The sequence below is a fragment of the Sinocyclocheilus rhinocerous genome, unplaced genomic scaffold (assembly GCF_001515625.1).
Source record: "Sinocyclocheilus rhinocerous isolate Xijiao unplaced genomic scaffold, SAMN03320098_v1.1 scaffold1028, whole genome shotgun sequence".
Classification (NCBI taxonomy): Eukaryota; Metazoa; Chordata; class Actinopteri; order Cypriniformes; family Cyprinidae; genus Sinocyclocheilus; species Sinocyclocheilus rhinocerous.
The window spans coordinates 243,767-263,408 of NW_015662166.1; the positions used below are offsets into that span (position 1 = coordinate 243,767).

The 19,642-nt window shown below is 35.6% G+C and overlaps 1 protein-coding gene across 1 annotated transcript in view; it reads right to left on the reverse strand.

Moving 5' to 3' along the window:
- LOC107727705 (chromodomain-helicase-DNA-binding protein 4-like) overlaps positions 1 to 19,642 on the reverse strand; it is a 29,056-nt gene that overhangs the window by 3,643 nt on the left and 5,771 nt on the right. Inside the window, exons 6-36 of the mRNA XM_016537659.1 lie at positions 15,690 to 15,859; positions 15,313 to 15,546; positions 14,022 to 14,225; positions 13,686 to 13,897; positions 13,458 to 13,589; positions 12,458 to 12,557; positions 12,153 to 12,344; positions 11,452 to 11,652; positions 11,291 to 11,364; positions 10,377 to 10,550; positions 10,157 to 10,298; positions 9,895 to 10,026; positions 9,154 to 9,271; positions 8,917 to 9,041; positions 8,710 to 8,802; positions 8,476 to 8,614; positions 8,213 to 8,382; positions 6,970 to 7,147; positions 6,756 to 6,842; positions 6,473 to 6,564; positions 6,253 to 6,386; positions 5,275 to 5,419; positions 4,966 to 5,128; positions 3,341 to 3,441; positions 2,432 to 2,663; positions 2,251 to 2,313; positions 2,004 to 2,159; positions 969 to 1,077; positions 718 to 850; positions 439 to 634; positions 187 to 350 (exon numbers count right to left, since the gene is read on the reverse strand). Of these exons, the coding sequence (XP_016393145.1) occupies positions 187 to 350; positions 439 to 634; positions 718 to 850; positions 969 to 1,077; positions 2,004 to 2,159; positions 2,251 to 2,313; positions 2,432 to 2,663; positions 3,341 to 3,441; positions 4,966 to 5,128; positions 5,275 to 5,419; positions 6,253 to 6,386; positions 6,473 to 6,564; positions 6,756 to 6,842; positions 6,970 to 7,147; positions 8,213 to 8,382; positions 8,476 to 8,614; positions 8,710 to 8,802; positions 8,917 to 9,041; positions 9,154 to 9,271; positions 9,895 to 10,026; positions 10,157 to 10,298; positions 10,377 to 10,550; positions 11,291 to 11,364; positions 11,452 to 11,652; positions 12,153 to 12,344; positions 12,458 to 12,557; positions 13,458 to 13,589; positions 13,686 to 13,897; positions 14,022 to 14,225; positions 15,313 to 15,546; positions 15,690 to 15,859 (4,565 nt within the window). The remainder of the gene's footprint in view (positions 1 to 186; positions 351 to 438; positions 635 to 717; positions 851 to 968; positions 1,078 to 2,003; positions 2,160 to 2,250; positions 2,314 to 2,431; positions 2,664 to 3,340; positions 3,442 to 4,965; positions 5,129 to 5,274; positions 5,420 to 6,252; positions 6,387 to 6,472; positions 6,565 to 6,755; positions 6,843 to 6,969; positions 7,148 to 8,212; positions 8,383 to 8,475; positions 8,615 to 8,709; positions 8,803 to 8,916; positions 9,042 to 9,153; positions 9,272 to 9,894; positions 10,027 to 10,156; positions 10,299 to 10,376; positions 10,551 to 11,290; positions 11,365 to 11,451; positions 11,653 to 12,152; positions 12,345 to 12,457; positions 12,558 to 13,457; positions 13,590 to 13,685; positions 13,898 to 14,021; positions 14,226 to 15,312; positions 15,547 to 15,689; positions 15,860 to 19,642) is intronic.

Sequence of the window (19,642 nt, forward strand, 5' to 3'; positions counted from 1 at the left end):
ACACACACACACACACACACACACACACACACACACACACACACACACACACCTTAAAGACAAAATATAATTCTAATGCATAATTCAGCTTGCAAACAGGCACAATTTTCAAAATACAACTATAGACTATAAAATCTGATATAGTCCAAGCATAATTCCCAGCAGTACGGGTAGGTGACTGTGTACCTGCTGAGACTGTGTGTCTGGTCCTCTGCTGGCCAAACGGCTGAGAATGTTTCTTTCAGACATCTGCAGCCTCACGGCGACAGGAGGTATCCTGGCGATGGTCGCCGGGAGACGAGTGACATCTGCTTTCATGTCACTGAGCAACTCTTCTAGCTGTTTCAGTACTGTCAGAAACACATACAAGAAAGCAGTGAGCGTCAGCTTCTACAATGAGTCAGAAGCTCAAAATTAAAATGAGGTCAGATGATGCACCTTTATGTAGGACGGCATTGGCAGGTTTGTTTCCGGACATGGATTCCTTGCTCAGGTGCTGGTGGGACTCGGCCAGACACTCCACTTCACTGAAGCGTGTGTTGAGAGCCATGGAGGGGTGAGAAGGGTCTTCAGTCATGTTCAGATACGCAGCTCTGCGCAGCTGTTCTTCAATCACCAGAGCCTGCTCAAGCAGCTACAGGAGACACATAAAAACGGTCTTACTAACTCCAATATCTTCACTTACGTACAAGAAAAATTCTGTTCTTTTCATAATACCTTGAATCTCCTGGCCAGAAACTTGTTCTTGATCTCCAGGAAGTTTCCTCTGTTGATCTCTCCCTTGAAGGGTTCGTTAAGAATGGCGAATCTGATGTCATTCTGAATATCTTGCCAGCGAGCGTAACCGTGTCTGAGACAGTGAATTGAGGAAGATCTCGTCACTGAACACATCTGAAAGACACTCAGACGTGTGTACATGTACACTGAAAGCAGCGTTCTTGGTTTCTTTTTTTTTTTTTTAAGGATACTGTATGATGCCAGCGAGTAGCCAGTAGTCGTGGCGACGATGCCAGATCTCATTGGTCTTCTTGGTGACTGTAGCGGCTCGTTCCTCATTCTGCCACAGGGAGTGTAATTCTGTGACAAAAAAAGAGAATTTAGTACAAATGCTATGAAAACGTATGGCATGTTGGAAGTAATTATGTTATGACCGATATAATTCTGCCTTTTTAGCATTTAATAATATTGTTTAAAATAAAATACCCTTTTTTTTGTTCAGTTAAATTATGAATATTAATAGTAAATCATAAATGAATAGTTCAAATAAATAGTTGAGATAATAAAATAGTTACAATATTTAAAATAGTTACAATAAATACATCAAATCAAATTAACAATATAAAAACATTAATAGTTAATTAATAGGTAACATATTAATTAATGGCCAATACAACACTAATAGCTAATGTAAATAGTTAAAATAGATTAAAAAATAAATAAAGTTGAAGTAGTTAAAAAAAATACAATTAAAATAGAGTTAAAGTAGTTGAAAAATTGTTAAAAAATAAATAAATAAACAGATTAAATTAAATTAAAATAGTTCAAATAAATGTTCACAGTAGAAAAATATCTAGGAAATAGGGCTGCACGATTAATCGAACGCGATTAATCTAATTCGATTGTCATGCACATTTTGTCAGTAAAGCCGGTTCTGTGATTAGTAGTAAATCTCCATCACCTGCTTTCAGATGGTTCGCAGCTTCTGCCTAATCGCGTTTTATCGCCTTTGCGATTTAATTTCGATTAATTGTGCAGCCCTACTAGGAAAGCATAATTATTTTAAAAACAGAGAGAAAATGAACGGGGAAAAGAAAACAATGACTTACAATATATTAACCAAAAGCTAACTTAAGCTACTTCTTCAAAAACTAGTCAGCTAATCAAGGCTCCAAGTTTTTGGGTCATAATGTCTAAAACATCTTCACCTAATCACTTGTGTTTTAAAACTAGTACAAAACCTGAGAAGAATTTCTAAAATAGACAGTCTGAACAGGAGATCTTACCGGTAAATCCTCCATCTGCGATGTTGAACATGAACCGTGTTTTGGCTTTCTTCCTCTCTTCAGTTGCTGCTCCTGCTGCGCTGTCTTTGGCACTCTCTCCATTCTGCAGTTTTCCTGCTTCCTCCGTCTTAACAGATTCCTTCTCGTCCTTCTGACCTGGAGCCAATTGAATGACAAAGTTAATAAAGTGTGTAGGTCAGATCCAGAAACTACATAATCATTTCAAATCCATTCAGGTGGTACAGACCTTTCTTCTCATCTGTAACAGGGGTAGTGTCCATCTTTTCAGGTTCATCGTCCTTCTTTTCTCCTGAAAAAAAAGCATATGAAAAAATTAGCTACTGTATGTTCAGACGAAGTAAATATTTGATCCCATTCAACCCTGAAAACCCATATTATTACGGGTTGGAAATGCCATTTTTGTTCACCTTTGGCGTCTGAAGTTTCCTTCTCAGCCTCAGACACTTTGGGCTTGCTGTCGTTGGTCTTCTCATCAGAGTCTCCAGACTTCCCTGTCTCTTCCTCTTTCTCATCTTGCTTCCCATCGGCCTTGTCTGCCTCTGAAGAGGATTCAGGCGTTTTGTCCTTCTCCTCTTTGTCTTTGCTTTTGTCTTCAGAAGCAGAAGAAGCTTTTTCATCTTCATCAGGAATAGCAATGACCTTTTGATAAAAAGAAATACAATTGGCTTATTAACAAATCAAAATCATCTAACCTCACACGGTTGAAACGATGACAATTAAGGCACCGATATACTATAGCTTGACAAAGTGAACTTTCCGGAAAAATTCACTCCACCTGTTAAACACCTTCAAACTACCATTGGTCTATGATTACATAACAGGCTCTTTTTCATGGAAATCTCCATTTCAATTCTTCTGTTCAATCCGTCAAGGTCAGACACGAGTAAAAACATGAACACACAGGATAGGCTGCTTTATAGTAGAAATCGAAGTTGTAATTCCAATTGAAACAGACAGTTTTTTAATGTTTAATACTGCTTGTTTTAAAGCAACATCATAAAAATGATGTGATTTGACTGGAGTGACGAATTTCAAGCTGCTGCAATCACCTTAATTGCTATGATCAGATGCTTTCTTAACTGCTGTTTTCTCACCACTGTCATATTTGTTGTGCGTTTATTTCATTAGTGAGAGCAAAGCGTGCAGCACATTTATATTCATCTAAACATCACTCTCAACAGTATAAGCGGAGTCAGGTTGTTTGCTAACAGTAATCGCTGCTTTTTATTTTAATCCCAAAGTGAAGAACAAAAAAGAACTTCACCATGAGTGTATCAGGCTTTAAACAGAGATCCAGACAGTTTGTTTGTACTCACTTCATTGTCTTTATTCTCACTTGCGTCCTTCTCACCGTCTCCATTTTTCACCTTTTCTTTATCGCCATCTTTTCCACTATCTTCTGCTTTGGAAACACCATCTGTAGATCAAACATGCAAAGGTTTAATAATCTGTCTAAAGGCCATTTCACACTGAGCGCGATGCGAAAAAGCGAACGTTGCTTTCACACAGAGCATGAAACGACTGATCGCCTTCTGCTAATTCACGCCTGCACGCTAGGTGGCACTGACCAACAATGCATTTTTCCTCAGATATGCGTCTCGTATATGGATTTAACATCGTCCGCTGCTCAATATACAGCATTAAATTAAGATAAATAAAGTTTGGTTCTATGCCAGAAACACAAACTATCTATAATGCTTACAAGAAAACATCTTAAAATACAAACAGAAGTAGCATCAAGCCACATTTGAAAATTTATGTACGTTAATTATTAATGTTTTTGCTTAAAACCCACTTTAAACCATCATCGAGTGCTTGTAATAACTTCCGATTGTGATCTATAGTGATTTTGATTCTATAATAAGCAGACATGCACTCTTTGTATGTTTAATAACGCCACACTGCTTATTGTCATAAACATCCTTTATTGTTATAAAAATACCATGAGCTGCAAACAAAACATATACAGAAAATATATAGTCATAATCATGTCTATTTGCTTTCATATTTCATGTGTAGAAATATATTTCACTCTATTTTTTTTTTATATGGAAGATCTAGAGAGTTAACGCACTCTGACGCATATAACACTCACACACGTGGAAGAAAACGGACACTCTAGATCACAATTCAGTGGAGAATTAATAGAAATTATATTAAGAACATGTGCGAATAAATCTGTTCTCAGATACAAAAGATAACAAGAACATGGCATCCACTCTCTTCTCTCTCGGAATCGCTCAGAATCCTATTCTTCGGTGTTTGTTTACACTGGTTTTCGAAACGGCGCCACCACCCTTTGCTGCTCCACGCACGTGATCTAAGCTCAAATCTGATTGGACGGCCTGTTTCATCGCGGAGAAACGGGGAATAAAATCAACACAGGATGAAAAAACAAATCTTCGCTTTTTCGCGCCACGAATGATCGCACCTGGTGTGAATAGCCCCATAGGGATCTATTGTTTCGATTTAAAAGCGTCATCGCGTCGAATTTTCGCGTTCAGTGTGAAAAGCCTTAAGGGTGTATTCACACCGGTCTTGTTTGGTTTGACTGAATCAAACCCAAGTTCACTTTCCCCTTTGGTGCGGATCTTTTGGGCAGGTGTGAGTACAGCAATCGCACTCGGGTGTGCACCAAACAACCGTACCGAGACCCAGCTGAATAGGTGTTCTCGGTCCGGTTCCAATCAAACTCTGGTACGGTTGAATGGATGAACCAATGAATGGATGACCTTAAGCACACGTGTGGTTTTGTTTAGTTTCTGTTTCACTTGCTAAAAGAGCAGTGTAAAAGCGAACCGCACCAAAAAAAAAAAAAAAAATCAACATTGTATTTGGTCCAGACCAAAGCAGGTGAACTAGCGGACTTTCCTTGTGTGAATACCCCCTTATATTAACAGCAATCAGCTTACAATCTGAGAGGTCGTGGCATATGTGGTACCTGGAGCAGGTGTGTTGGGCTGAGTGTCCGCTGGAGTGCAAGTAGAGGGCGTTTTGCTGGGTGAATCAGGCTGACTGCTGGCGGTGGACGCTATTTTATTCTCGTTCAGCTCCATCATCCAGGGCATTGACCACTGACCGTTCACATGCTCGAACTCTTGTACCTGAAAAAGGAAGTCATCCAAACACAAACAATTAGACATCAATGCAAAATGGATTTAGCTATTCATGAATCTTGCAAATTTCATATGATCTGTTTGTAAACTTGGCATTTGTACTGCATGTTAACTACAATACATTACTCATTTACCTTCTTTCTGATCAATGACATCACACCAATACGAGTAAGAACGTGTTGCCGGGACAGTCCCTCCCGGGGAACGCCATCGGCAAAGCTTTCAGCACCATCTGCACCAGGCTCACACAAGTGCCGCATAAAGAGCGAGACGTAAGCCCTGAGACAAAGTAGACATGGACAATACCATTAGAACCAGTTCATAGATCCAAGACACCCAGAGTATGAATATTTAGCTAGGATTTTATGTATTTATTTTTCTAGGAGCCTTTTGCTCATAGATAAATGTCTCAAAATTATTAATTAATGAAGTTAATGTGATTAACCTGAGAGTAACCTAAAAATACATATTATATACCAATAAATGGAAATATATTCTTATATACTACTGTTTAAAGATTTTGTTTATGTTTTTGAAAGGAGCGTCTTATGCTCACCAAGGCTGCATTTATATAATCAAAAATACAGTAAAAATAGCAATACTGTAAAATATTACAACTTAATGTAACCATTTCTATTTTAATAAATATTTTAAAATAAAAGTTATTCCTGTGATGCAAAGCTGAATTTTTAGCAGCCATTACTCCAGACTTCAGTTTGATTAATTTAATGCATCTTTGCTGATGAAGAGCATTAATTTCTAAAAAAAACAAAAAAAAAACTTTTGAACTGTAGTGCAAATTTGTAAGTTAAACATTTTATGAAGAAAACCCAAAAGAGTTTAAGCCTGTAACTATGACTTCTTGCAATTTTTGTAGAAAAATAAAAAATAAATCATGCTCAGTTTTCCGTTTCCCGTGAAATATTTTTAATCTGGTCACAACCTTAAAATACTTACAAAACCCTCAAAAATAAAAGTTAGGCCAAGAACTGATGACATCTTGCACAGTTTGTAACTAAAATAAATCATATTCATAGTTTTTCCCCCCATATATATAATATTTGTAACCTGGTTGTAAACAAACAAAAAACACTAAATGAGCTCAAACTTACTTGAACTCCCTCTCTGATTTGCCACGCAAGTCTCTGACTAGCCACTGGGTTGTGAAGGCGTCCTGAGGTGGCATCCCATAACGCATCACTGCGTTCAGGAAGGCCTTCCTCTGACGAGCATTAAAACCCAACACCTGCCAAATTTAAACAGTGTTTTAGTATGTTAAACTCAAAACACAAGAGTTCAAGAAAACATAAATCCCAGGTATCCTTCACTCACCTCAATGTTGCCGCTCACTCTGGCCAGCAGGGGGGGCAGGGGTTTGTCTTTGTCATTTCGGAGGCCTTTTCTGTTGGGTCGCCGTGAATTGGCTGCAAGTAGACAGCGAAAAATTGGCCTCAGAAAAGGGGTTTAAACTAGACTTGTGCCGGTATTTGGTAATGCGATGCATATCGCAACATGAGAATTTGATACCGGCATATCCCTAGTTTAAACATTTAAAAATTTTTCTGATTAAAAAAAAAATTAATCCTTTGTTTGATCATCGTCACGCTGGTCTCACCTTCTGTTCGTTCGTCAAAGTCCTCATCTCCTTCCTCTGAAGCAACAGAGTAATCTGATTGGCCATCAGACTGATCATCCTGCCAGTCTGTAACGAAACAAGAAACATGATTAACATTTAAACTTAAAAGCACTTTCGATGGCTGTTTATATAAACCCGGACAAAACACTTACAAGTGTGGTTTATAGTTTAATAGTGTTAGCACATCTCTCACCTCTGTCCTCCTGAGAGCCATCGTTGTAGTTGACCTGTTTGCGGATTCGCTTGCCCTTGCCCAGATTACGAGCCAAATCCTCCTGCTGCTGCTCGTAATGGTGTCGGAGCAGTTTCTCCCAGTAATCTGGATCCACACTTTCCTCCTGCTTGATGATCTCCCTCTGAACTTCCTCTTCCTGAGGGAGAAGACAGGAAACAGTGAAAAAGAAATGTTTCCTTTTGGTAAAAAAAAAAAAAAACATATGGTAAAAACTACATATTTAACCATATTATGGAAGACACTGCACGGAAGACACATGACCAAACCGCAGCTTGTCATAGCATCTGTGGCAACTAAGGCTACACGATGTGCCAAAAAACTATGCTAATGGAATATTTTCAGATAAAAATTGCGATTGGCATTTAATATGCAAAAAACTTTTTTTGTAAATAAATACTAGGTTTGCTGTGCTTGTTTGTATGACTTCACAATTTGGCCAAAAATTGATTATATATCAGTATAACTATTAACAAAAAATAAACTAATAAGCTAAAATAATAATAGTTATTGCTACAGTTAAACAATGAAATATTACAATATAAACAGTATTTATTAAAATAAATGAAATAAAATAAAAAATAATCTATTACTATTGTAAAAGTAAACGGTATTTAAGAAAAATTAAGAATATTATATAATAATATATAATTAATAATATAAAATAAATCAAGCATTTCTAAAAAAAATAATAATAATTATAGTTTTGCTTTACAGTATACTATAACTATAAAAAAAATATATATATATATATATATATATAAAAAACTACAATAATACTTATGGCTGTCTTAATTTTTTTTAAACATTAAAACCCAAATTATATTACTATTGTAATATTTCACTGTAAAATGACTAAAGACATAAAATATAAAAAATGAAAAATCCACAGTGTAATCACAAAATTACAATACTAATATTTCTGTCTGTCTTCATTTTCGAACATTAAACCATCAAGCTTTTATTTTGGCAGTTTTCTCTTTTGTTGACAAAAGTTTCTCTTTTGTTGACAACACAAGGTTTATAAGTGCTTCTCATTTCACATTTCTGAAGATGGTTGGAACATATCGCATTCCCAAAAAGCACGTTATAAGCAACACTAAGCCATATCACAATTTTGCTTTAATTGCTGATTCGTGCAGTCCTAGTGCCAGCTGTTATCCCACATGTCTAGCAGCCCCCAGTGCTCTTTACTGACGCTCACCGCTTCCTCCTCGTCCTTGACCACATACTGAGCCACTTTGAAGGAGCTGAGATACTCGTTCATGCTCTGGATCTCGGTGTCATCTGTGGCGTCCTGGTTACGATCCAGCAGCCGGTCGATTGCTTTGTCATCATAGTGAATCACGCTGCTGTCCTCTTCTTTATTCTCTCCTTAACAGATAAACACAACCAGTTTCAATGTCGGTTCTTTAGGTGAGAAACTGTGTTGGTATAAAGTAAAGCAGTTTGTAACTCCAGCCACACCTTCTGCCTCGTCTTTGAAGAGCTCCTCTGTACCAAATTTGAGAATGTCATCAAGCTCCTGTTTGGACATCGAACCGGTCTTTGAGCCCAATCCAGGACGCACAACCAAGTGAGTCAACATCATCTTCTTCTTGGCCACCTTGAGATTAAATGAAGACCAATCAGTTTAGATTCAAAAGACAGTGTTGACAAAAAAAAATAAAAATTGTGTGTCACAGAAAAATTGTAGTGTACCTGAGTAATTCTCTCTTCTACAGAGGCTTTGGTCACAAAACGGTAGATCATAACTTTCTTGTTTTGTCCAATCCTGTGAGCTCTGCTAAAGGCCTACAAGAGAAAACACCAACCACCAGTGTAGATGAATTTACCAAGTCAGATCTTATTATAAGATTTTTCTTATATCAAACATCACAGACATCCATTGCCGATGCCTGATCTCACCTGAATGTCATTGTGAGGGTTCCAGTCAGAGTCATAGATGATGACGGTGTCTGCGGTTGCCAGATTGATACCCAGACCACCGGCTCTGGTCGACAGCAGGAAAGCAAACTGGGGAGCACCAGGAGCTAGAGCAGGAAAAATCCCATTCATTATGACACTTAGAAATGGAGTTTATACAGAGCAAGAGAGAACAAATGTACAAACCGCATCAGTTACATAGCAAACATCTGGTCTCACCATTAAAGCGGTCAATGGCTTCCTGTCTCATGCCTCCTGTGATACTTCCATCAATGCGCTCATATTTGTAGCCCTCGTTCTCCAGGAAGTCTTCTAGCAGGTCCAACATTTTGGTCATCTAGAGAAGAGGGACAAAACATCTCAAACTCCTGCTGTGCATTCTAGGCATTTTTGTCATTAAAAACAAAAAATACAGTTTAAAAATATAGTAAAAATAATAATAATGTGAAATATTATTACAATTTAAAATAAGTGTTTTCAAATGTAATTTCAAAATATTTCAAAATGTAATTTATTTAATGCCATTTTGCTGCTCAAGAAACATTTCTAAATATCACTGTTAAACTAAAGTTGTGCTGCTTCATATTTTTGCAGAAAACCGTATTTTTCCAGGATTCTTTGATTTTTAGAAAGTTCAAAAGAACAGCATTTATTTAAAACAGAAATTTTTCGTAAAATGTCTTTACTGTCACTTATTAATTTAATGTTTCCTTGCTAAATAAAAGTATTCATTTCTTTTAAAAACAAAAATCTGGCCTTTGAACGGCAGTATAAATATTTAATACCTATTAATAGTAATATTTATTTTTATCGATACAAAAAAAATTATAGTAATGAGAGACAATAAAGTTTGATATTGATTTTTTGGAGGGGGGGGTGAGGGGAGGATCTGCTTCAGAGATAAGAAGCATTAATTTGCCTAAGAGGTAAATGAATCCTAATAAATAAATGCTCGTTTACTTGAGAGAAGATGAGCACTCTGTGTCCGCCCTCCTTGAGTTTCCGCAGCATCTTGTGCAGTAGCAGCAGTTTGCCAGAAGATTTAGTCAAGGCGCTGCCTTCGTACATCCCATTGGGTATCTTGGCAGCTTCCTGTTTCACACAGCCAATCAGACGACATCTCAATCTTTTCAATTTCATCAATATGCAATTTACTCAAATATCACATAATATGACACGTTATTGGTCTGTTATTAAAGCCACAGGAAAAAGAGGACCGTACCATAGCAGCAACAGGGAAGAGATAGGGATGATTACAGCACTTCTTGAGGTCCATAACGACATTCAGCAGAGAAACCTGGTTTCCTCCACTACGAGTGTTCAGAGCCTCAAAATTGCGGGTCAGGATGAACTTGTAATATTTCCTGGATTCACAGATAAATGATTTAGAAACTCTGGCTCCTGTAACCTACTTCTCAGTCTATTCCTCATCACATACTCACTTTTGCATGGGGCTGAGCTCGACTCGGACGATGAGCTCTGTTTTGGAAGGCATGTGCTTGAACACGTCAGCTTTGAGTCTCCTGAGCATGTGTGGTCCCAGCATGTCGTGAAGCTTTTTGATCTGGTCCTCCTTGGCAATGTCGGCAAACTCCTCTAAGAAAACCTCAAGATTACTGCAGAATGAGAGAGAGAGTCATGGCACCCAGGGGGCCACCAGATGGTGCTGAAGGGATCCATTTGAAATGTTTTTTTTTTTTCCATAAAACTATATGCAGATTCTTTTAAGTATTAATTTGCGCTTCCTTACAACTTACAAACATTCATAAATAGTTGAATAGTGCATGCTTCTTTGAGTGGAGTTTTCTATTACCGCTGTTGTTTTTCCTCACTGGTTGTATGACGATTTATGTAAAGCAGCTCTGTAACATTTGTGAAACTCTATACAAACAAATTTACATTGAAAAGATTTCTATTACATTATTTGCAAAAATTATTTGTAAAAAAAAACTAAACAAAAAAACAAATATAGAATTTTTTAATAATAATAATATTTATAAACAAAAATATCATTCAGATAATTTTTATTTGTTGTTTAAAATATTTTACGTGCACTGTCAGATTCATTGAACTCATTTTATTTCAGTAATTTTATATTAGTCTTTCGAAGTCATGTTACAAAAATATATATATATATATATATATATGAAAAATACAAATTATTTTAAAATGAATAACTAAATCATATATAATTTTGCGTGTGTTATTACAATTAATCATTTGTTATAAAATGATTATTTATATACTTATACATTTATTATTTATTTTCTTTATTTTTATGTAATTCCATGACATAATATTAAAAAGAATTTCAAGACTGCATGATCTTTAGATTTGAAATGAATCAGAAACGCACCTGAATCTCTCTGGTGTGAGGAAGTTAAGCAGATGGAAAAGCTCTTCTAAGTTGTTCTGTAGAGGAGTTCCAGTCATATATATATATATATATATATATATATATAGATTGAAGAGACTTAAGATTCTTCAATGGAAAGAGTAGTTTTCCAACTCACTGACCTTCATCTTAGAGGGTTTCTTGCCACCGCGGATGGCGTTGTTCTCAAAGGAGAACTCGTTTTCTCTGATGACAGCCCTGCTGTCTTTGTCTCCGACGTATGTGACGACGTACATATCCGGGGCCCACATTTCAAACTCTCGCTCCCAGTTAATGATGGTGGACAGGGGGGCGCTCACCAGGAACGGACCCTTGGAATGACCCTGGAGAACAAGACACCAGCATTTTAAAACTGAAAAAAGATGACATTCTGTACTAAGGTAGTAACGTAGCATTCAATGGTTTGGCAACATTAAATTTTAACATGACATTTCTAAACTTACAAATACGTAACACACTATTTGGCAACAGCATTTTATGAAAACATACACTATCATTTAAAACTTTGGGGACGGTAATATTATTTTATTTTATTTAAAGAAAGTAAGGAAGCATTAAACTGACCAAAAGTGTCAGTAATGTTAAAATAAATGCTGTTCTTTTGAACTTTCTAATCATCGAACAATCCTGAACAAAATGATCCTGGTTTTTCACAAAAATATTAAACTGTTTTTAACATTGAGCATGAGAAATGTTTTTTGAGCACCAAACATTAGTGATTTCTGAAGGATCATGTGACACTGAAGACTGAAATAATGATGCTGAAAATCCAGTTTGTTTGAATATACAAAATATATTCAAACAAAAGCATAAAACCACACACCTCTTTATACAGCGAATAGAGGAAAACAGCAGTCTGCACGGTCTTTCCCAGACCCATCTCGTCTGCCAGGATGGTGTCGGTTCCCTGAGCCCAGGAGAAGCGGAGCCAGTTGAGCCCCTCCAGCTGGTACGGATGCAGCGTCCCGCCCGTAGTGTCCAGATACTCTGGCTGACGATCAAATTTAATAGTAGGCTACAGGAGGATAAGAAATGGGTTTTAGCCATCGATGAGCAAGTGAATGGTGCAGCTGGGTCAAAAAGGTGCTGTAAGTAGTGTGTAGGATCAAAACAATGAAGCTCACTTACATCCACCACAGGGTTCTCTGGAGGGCGGTCCAGTTTCCGCATCTTTCCTCTGATCTTCATCTTCTTTCCTGGTTTACCTTCATCACCCATCATCAACTCCCTTTAAGAGGAAAAAAAATGAATCTGATGAGGTGTGGATCAATATGTGCGTTTTCAGGTCTATAGGCCTAAAGATTTCACATTTTGTGTTATCAAGTTTAGGGTAACGAATTAATTTCTTAAAATTAAAAAATAAAATGTTTTTCATATTCTTTTGTATAACTTTCACTGCCTTTAAAAGTTTTTCTTGCATACCAAAAGGTAACTAAAACTGTTATTTAATTTTTTTGCAATTTGAAGTTATTAGACAAAATAAAGTTATTAGACAAAAACACTTTCTAATTTGAATTCTACTACCAACTACCATTCAACTACCAACTGGAAATATTTTAAATTTTTAAAAATCTAAAATTGAACTGAAACAACTAAAATAAAACATAAATAGTAATACTTAAATTACATAAGCAAGGAAACCGAAACTTTTTATAAAAAGGTACTTCAAAACATTGAAATAAACTTTAAAAGAATAAATAAAAAACTAAAATAAAAATAAACCTAAATAGTAATATTAAAGAAAAAAATTCTAAAACCAAAATTAAAATGAGAACTGAAAATATATTTTAAAAACTCCAAAGCAAAATATTTATATAAATTATAATAGTACATAAATAATAAATAAACTAAAATAAAAATAAATTAAACCTAAATATCAATATTTAAAAAATGAAGTTACAAAAGCACATAAAATTAACAAACTAAAAATATGAATTAAAAAAAATAATCCAAGTCAAAACTATAATAGTATATAAATAACACTAAAATAACATTGTCACGAATTGCATAAAACATTTAAATAACAAATGTATATTAAAGAGTTTCAGCATGTTTCTTCACATTATTTTGGAAGTTAAATACTCTGCTGTTTTGCGTCTTTAACAGCAGTTTCCGTGCACATATATACCTGTGGTTCCAGTACTGCAGTTTGTAGGTGTCAAACTCTGGTATATCCATATCCTCTGCCTCCCAGGTGGCTTGATCATATGTCAAATCCCTCCACTTGATGAGGTAGTGACAGTTATTCTTCTTATCCACACTGAAAAGAATAAAACACAAGAGGTACGACAAAGTGAGCAAAGCCATGAAACTGATCCAAAGCGTTTCAAGCCAAAGTTCTTGAAGCTCATCACACCTATGGTTCAGGATACGGTGAATCATCATCCACTCCATCTTGATGCCAAAGCGGTAGTACTTCTCCTCCATCTTAGCATAGGTGGGGTCTTTCTTCTTCCTCTTGTCGCTCTTCTCCTCCTCTCCATCGCCGCCGAAGTCTATGGGTGTGGGTTCGTCCATGTCGTTCTTGCGCTGGTAGTTTCTGAACATCACCTGACAGTGCATCTCCAGCTAGAGAGAGTGAGAGAAGATGCGGGCCAAGATTAGGACCAAGCAAACTAATTGAGTGTGAATTCAGCCTGAATCTGGATTCAAAATGGCATTTTAAGACCACAATAAGAACCAGTGCAGGTACCTGCAGCTCAGAAACCCAGGAGCAGTGCCAGTAGGACATATTATGCCATTTAACGAAGAACTCCCTCTCAGGGCGACCAGCCAATGGTTTGGGGTTGGACGCATCAGCTGGGAGGTCACTGGGCCGCGGCACAAGGGTCGGGGGAGGTGGTTCACTCCAGCGCCAGGTCAGAATCTTCTGCACCTTACCTTTCATAGTAGGACACTGGAGGGAAAAAATTAGGTGTAAATTATTTCACGATGCGCAAAGGGAAGTTTCAATGTGGAAAAACTCAAACCTGTCTTTCTTGTATACATTATCAAAAAATAAAAAGCAATGGTTAATTAAATATATACCTAATTAAGTCTAAATATATTAAAAAGTGGACTGAAAAGAATAATACCCATACATTACTAATACTCATATTTAAGCCTATTTATTTAAATGATCAAAGCTAGGTTATTTGTACATTTGAATCCCAATTATTTATAAACAACATTAATATTCATTCTAAATTATATTATATATGTCTAAATAATTCAAAAGTAGTTTTTTTTTTGCATATTAGAGTCCCGATTACATTTACTTTTGCTACTTATATTTGAATATTATTTATTATGCATGTATATTATATTGGATTTGCATTTCAGCAGCTTTGCAAAGTAGGCTATTTGTACATGCTATTTAAGTCCCAAATACATATTTTATTTATATAGTAATTATGTTTATTATACATGTATATTATATAAAATACATAAGTATTAATTATATTTACATATTGATGTTATTTACATTTACATTATATTATAATTCGAAAGTAAGCTATTTGTACACTATTTGAGTCCCAATTACATTTACACTTAAATACTATATTTATTTATTATGCATGTATATTATATAAAATATACAAATATTAGATTGACGAAAATTTATATATTAATCGCATTACGTTTATATGAATTATACTACAGTTCAAAAGTACACTGTTTGTACTGAATAAAACTATTTTGTAAATATAACTTGCATTTATAATTATATTTTGTTTTGGTAGTACATTTGTATTCTATAATTTACGGTCATCTAAAAATATTATAGTACTATGCACGTATATTACATAAAATATTTTAATGGTATTACACTTATATTAGATTTCAAAAGCAGGCAATTTGTATGCTATTTGAGTCTCCGACATGCGTTTTGCTGTAGTAACATTAATGATAAATCAATTAATAGATCAGTCGATTATGACATTTCTGGAAAATTGACAGTGTCACATATGACCCCTGACCTATTTGTAACGCAGTTGACTCACAGTGCAGCGAGGGCAGATCCATTCTCCGTTGGGAATCTCAGGCAGCGGTGGGTTAAGGCAGTGGATGTGGTATGATGAGGGACAGGAGTCACAGCACAGCAGCTCTCCGCCGTCCTTACACACCCTGCAGAACTCCATGTGATGGTCGTCCTCCTCCGCCTCTCCTCCCGCCTCGTTATCCTCCTCGCCGTCTGATGCGTCCTCACGAGCCTCCCACTGGATGCCCATCTTCTCCTGAAAGAGGAAGAGATGATGCTGAGCACAGTGGCACATCAGGGCTTGACATGCAGCTCTTTGGACAAAACCAAACATTTGCGAGGGCAGCTGCTGCAGTTTTAGATTGAACTCATGTGGAGATTCAGAGCTGGTTCACTCACACAGTGTGGGCAGCTCCAGGTGCCCTCCGGTGCTTTCTCCATATCAGGGTCCAAGCAGACCATGTGATAAGCTCGTGGACAGGTGTCACAGAGAATGATCTCTCCTCCCTGCTGACAGACCTCACAGTAATCCTGATGATCAGTCTCATATCCATCACCATCATCATCACCTAGCAGAGAAAGAGAGAGGCTACATTAATGACTGATAGTATGACCCTGTGATTTCGGTGATGTTTCTTTGGACGGAAATGCGGAATCCAGTCAAAAAAATTTTATTAACAGTATAACACAATGTAATACCACTTCAAGAAATTGTAACGGAAATAAATATTACTATTGTACAGTTCCTTCTTAAAGTAATAATACAATTAAAAATTTATTTTAAGGAATATCACCTTTCTTCTTCCATGTTTTAGTTTTAACAGTAAACATCTGTCATTCAGCAGTGTTTGCCAAAAAATAAAAGGAAATGTTACATTTTCATTTATGTAAAAAAAAAAATTCTAATAATTGAATTGTTAATGTTTTAAGCCTTCATTTGATTCCCACTGTTTATTAGGGCTGTCAAAATGACTGAAAAACTAAATTTGAATTTTCCACTTAAATATGATCAAAATTCGAATTATATTCGAATTTAAAAGGCATAATTTCAGCTAGGGGGGAAAAAAAGCTTTTGGCTTCTCTCCTGAGGCCACAAGAGGGCGCATCGAGCAAAATATTATGCACGTTTCTTCAAAGCGTAATAAAATAACACGACTATCTTTGAAAAAAAGTGCATAATGTTTAAAATAATGTTTATAAACCATATATAATTAATAAAGTTGCTTAAACATTTAGAAAAAAAAAACACCACCATGCATGTATGAATAGTTTAATACAAAGGACCGAAAACCAATCACAAAGAGTAGGCTACTTTCTTCATTTAAAAACATGAGATACAGTGGGATGGGGGAAAACCGGCATAAAGTCTTGAGACATGTTTTTTAAAAGTTTAACTTACATAAATTTTTAGGGGTGTGACGAGATCTCGTGAGATCTGATGTGTCTCGCGAGATCTGACTTATCTCGCGAGAACGTGACGATATCCTGGCGCAGACTGGCTCGTTCCCAAGCGGTGGTATGTAAGATATTTTATGTTCACATCAGGCAAGTGGCCGCATGATAAGCGGGAAAATTACGGCGTAGTCTTTATCCAGTCATAAAAACAGAATTCACAGTTTAACGCGGAATGTCACGGAATTTGTAGAATTTTGAATTAATTAATCAAAAGTAGGTCATTACACTTAAATCAAATCACGATATGGACTAGTATCTGTAAATATTAAGCCGCAAAAGTCGATTTAACATTTCTTCCATGTTTTAATTTTAATAGTAAATCCCCTTTGTTTGCCAAAAAATCTTGTTTGCTTAATTTTCAATAATTAAAAGATAAATGATAAATGATAAATGAAATTAATGTCTTATGCCTTCATTTGATAACCAGAAAAATGTAAATACACAACACAGAATTTCTGAGGATAAAAAAAATTCATTAGGCTACTTTAAGAAAAAAAATGAATAAAGTAAGTTGTTTTATGCATTCAAATAATTAGACATGCTAAAACACAGAATTTGGTAACAATAAATAATATGGTGAGAAAAAATAAAACATTTCATAGGGCCCTAAACATGTAATTTTTGTTAAACTTTTAATAAATTGATATGAAAATGTATAAGTTTCATGATTTTAATTAATTAGACATGCTTTTTAATTAATAAAATTTAATTTAACTATTAAAAAGGAGTCGAGAAAAATTTTTACGAAAAAAAAACAAAAAACGGAATCCAGAAAAATTTAAACGGAAAAAACAGAATTTGGAAAAAAATTAAACTGATTTCACAGGGCCCTAACTATCCTTCAGCGTGCCCCCCAGTTTGGGAACCACTGCTTTATTATTTTAAATGGATACATTAATCGTGTTTATTATTTTTTTTTTTATTAAAGTGGAAATCAGTTTACTAAATAATGTAAACTTGACTGACTGCTTCACTTCCACTTTAAAGGGATATTTAATGTTGTTTATTATTTATTTTTATTTATACTATTTATCATTTTGTACAATTACTTGCCTGTCAGTTGAGTTTGTGGCAAAACATTTTGCAGTGTTTACATGTTGTTTATTACTGCATAAAATTTATTAAAATAGATGTTTAATTTCATAAAGTACAAGATGATTTCAAAATGCACCTACTTTTTTGCATTTTGTGTTCTTTAGTTGAATAAAAGACTATTTTCCCCTATATATTTCATCATTGAGGATTTCTTTTAAAAAAGTCTAAAAATCACATCTCGTCTCGTTCTCGTGAACCCAGTCTCGTGTCTAGTCTCGTGGGATAAGTGTCTCGTCAAACCCCTATTCATTTTACATGGCTTTCTAAACATGCCGCTCTCTTGTGTGAGACGCGAGTGCAACGCTGATAGATGCCCCGCTAGAAAATGTGATAAATATGCGTTCTGCAGGGACGCGGGAAGTAGGGGTGCTGAGGGGGCTGCAGCACCCCCTGTTTTCACATGGTTGCAAATGCAACGCCAAGTTTGTTCATTTAAATTTATTCAGTTGGTTTCAGTTTTTGACGTAAACAACATCTTCTCCACACTGATGCTCTCGTTTTCCACAATATATTGAATGAACAACGTAGCAGCGCCGTATCTAGTGGGTTCAACTGGACAGGCTAACAAAAGCATTAAAATGCAATGACACTTACATTGTCGTCACATTTCTTGCGCCACTGATAAGGCTGCCTGACGGCTGACGCAGACCTAAAATTGTGTGGAATGTGGATTTTTTTTTTTTTATTCGACGAATATTTGAAATTAGAAAATTTTTGACAGCCCTACTGTTTATGATAATAAATTTATATTAAATCAAAGAAAAACTAAAACAGGCACAACACAATTTCAGGGGGGGGAAAAAAACACGTCACTGGGACATTTCTTGTGAAAAAAAATGTAATAAATGACTAAACTGTTAAAACTGCATGAACTCAATAGATCAGATATACATTTCTGATTAGTAAAAAAAAATAACTAAATCATTAAAACTAGAAGAATTTAGATGGAAAAAAAGGAGTCCAGAAAAATTTAAATGGGGGGAAAATTGTCATTTGGGGGAAAAAAAATTTAATTTGGGAGAAAATAAAACTGATTTCATTTTTATTTTTAGGCGAGGATCTCTAATTTCACAAACACTTCACTCTAGGCTTTCCAAATATTCCCGACGGTTTTAGTATGTACAAGATGCACGGTTCTCCAAATCAGTTCTCTCATGAATGCAACAAAAACTAAAAAATCTTTAGTCTCTTCAGTTGCTCTCTGAAGGGGTTATGATGCAGACAAGGCCTTTCCTTGGCCTGATTAAGCCTATTAGTTATTCCAGGTTATATACAGGAATCATGGAGTTAAATTTAATACCTTTTAAGACCTTTTTTAAGACTCTTTCCATACATTTTAAGACCTCATTGCCACTCCAAGTTTTAACCGGTTACATCGGCGACACTTTAACTTACATTTACTATATACTGTTTGTAAGATAGCACAACTAAACAGACTTACTTTGTGATAACTCCTTATCAATACAACATAATTCAGAAGGGGGAGAACGAAGCACAAGAGAATTAATTGAGTGACAAACAAATGCAACCCAAGAAACAAGACCATGTCCCGAACATCAAAATATGTAATTTCCATCCCTAAAATACATATTTTACAGTCAATGTTATGCACATTGATCATAAACACAGCTCAAATGCTTCCTACTAGTGGCCCTCCTTCACAAAACATTTAGTACAGTTTTATTACAGGTATAATGCAAAATGTTTGAGTAAAGGCATTTCAGTCAAATGTAATTTATGTAATATTTAAAACCTTTAACCCACTGGGGAAAATCAACCCATGGCAACAGTTTAAAATCAGC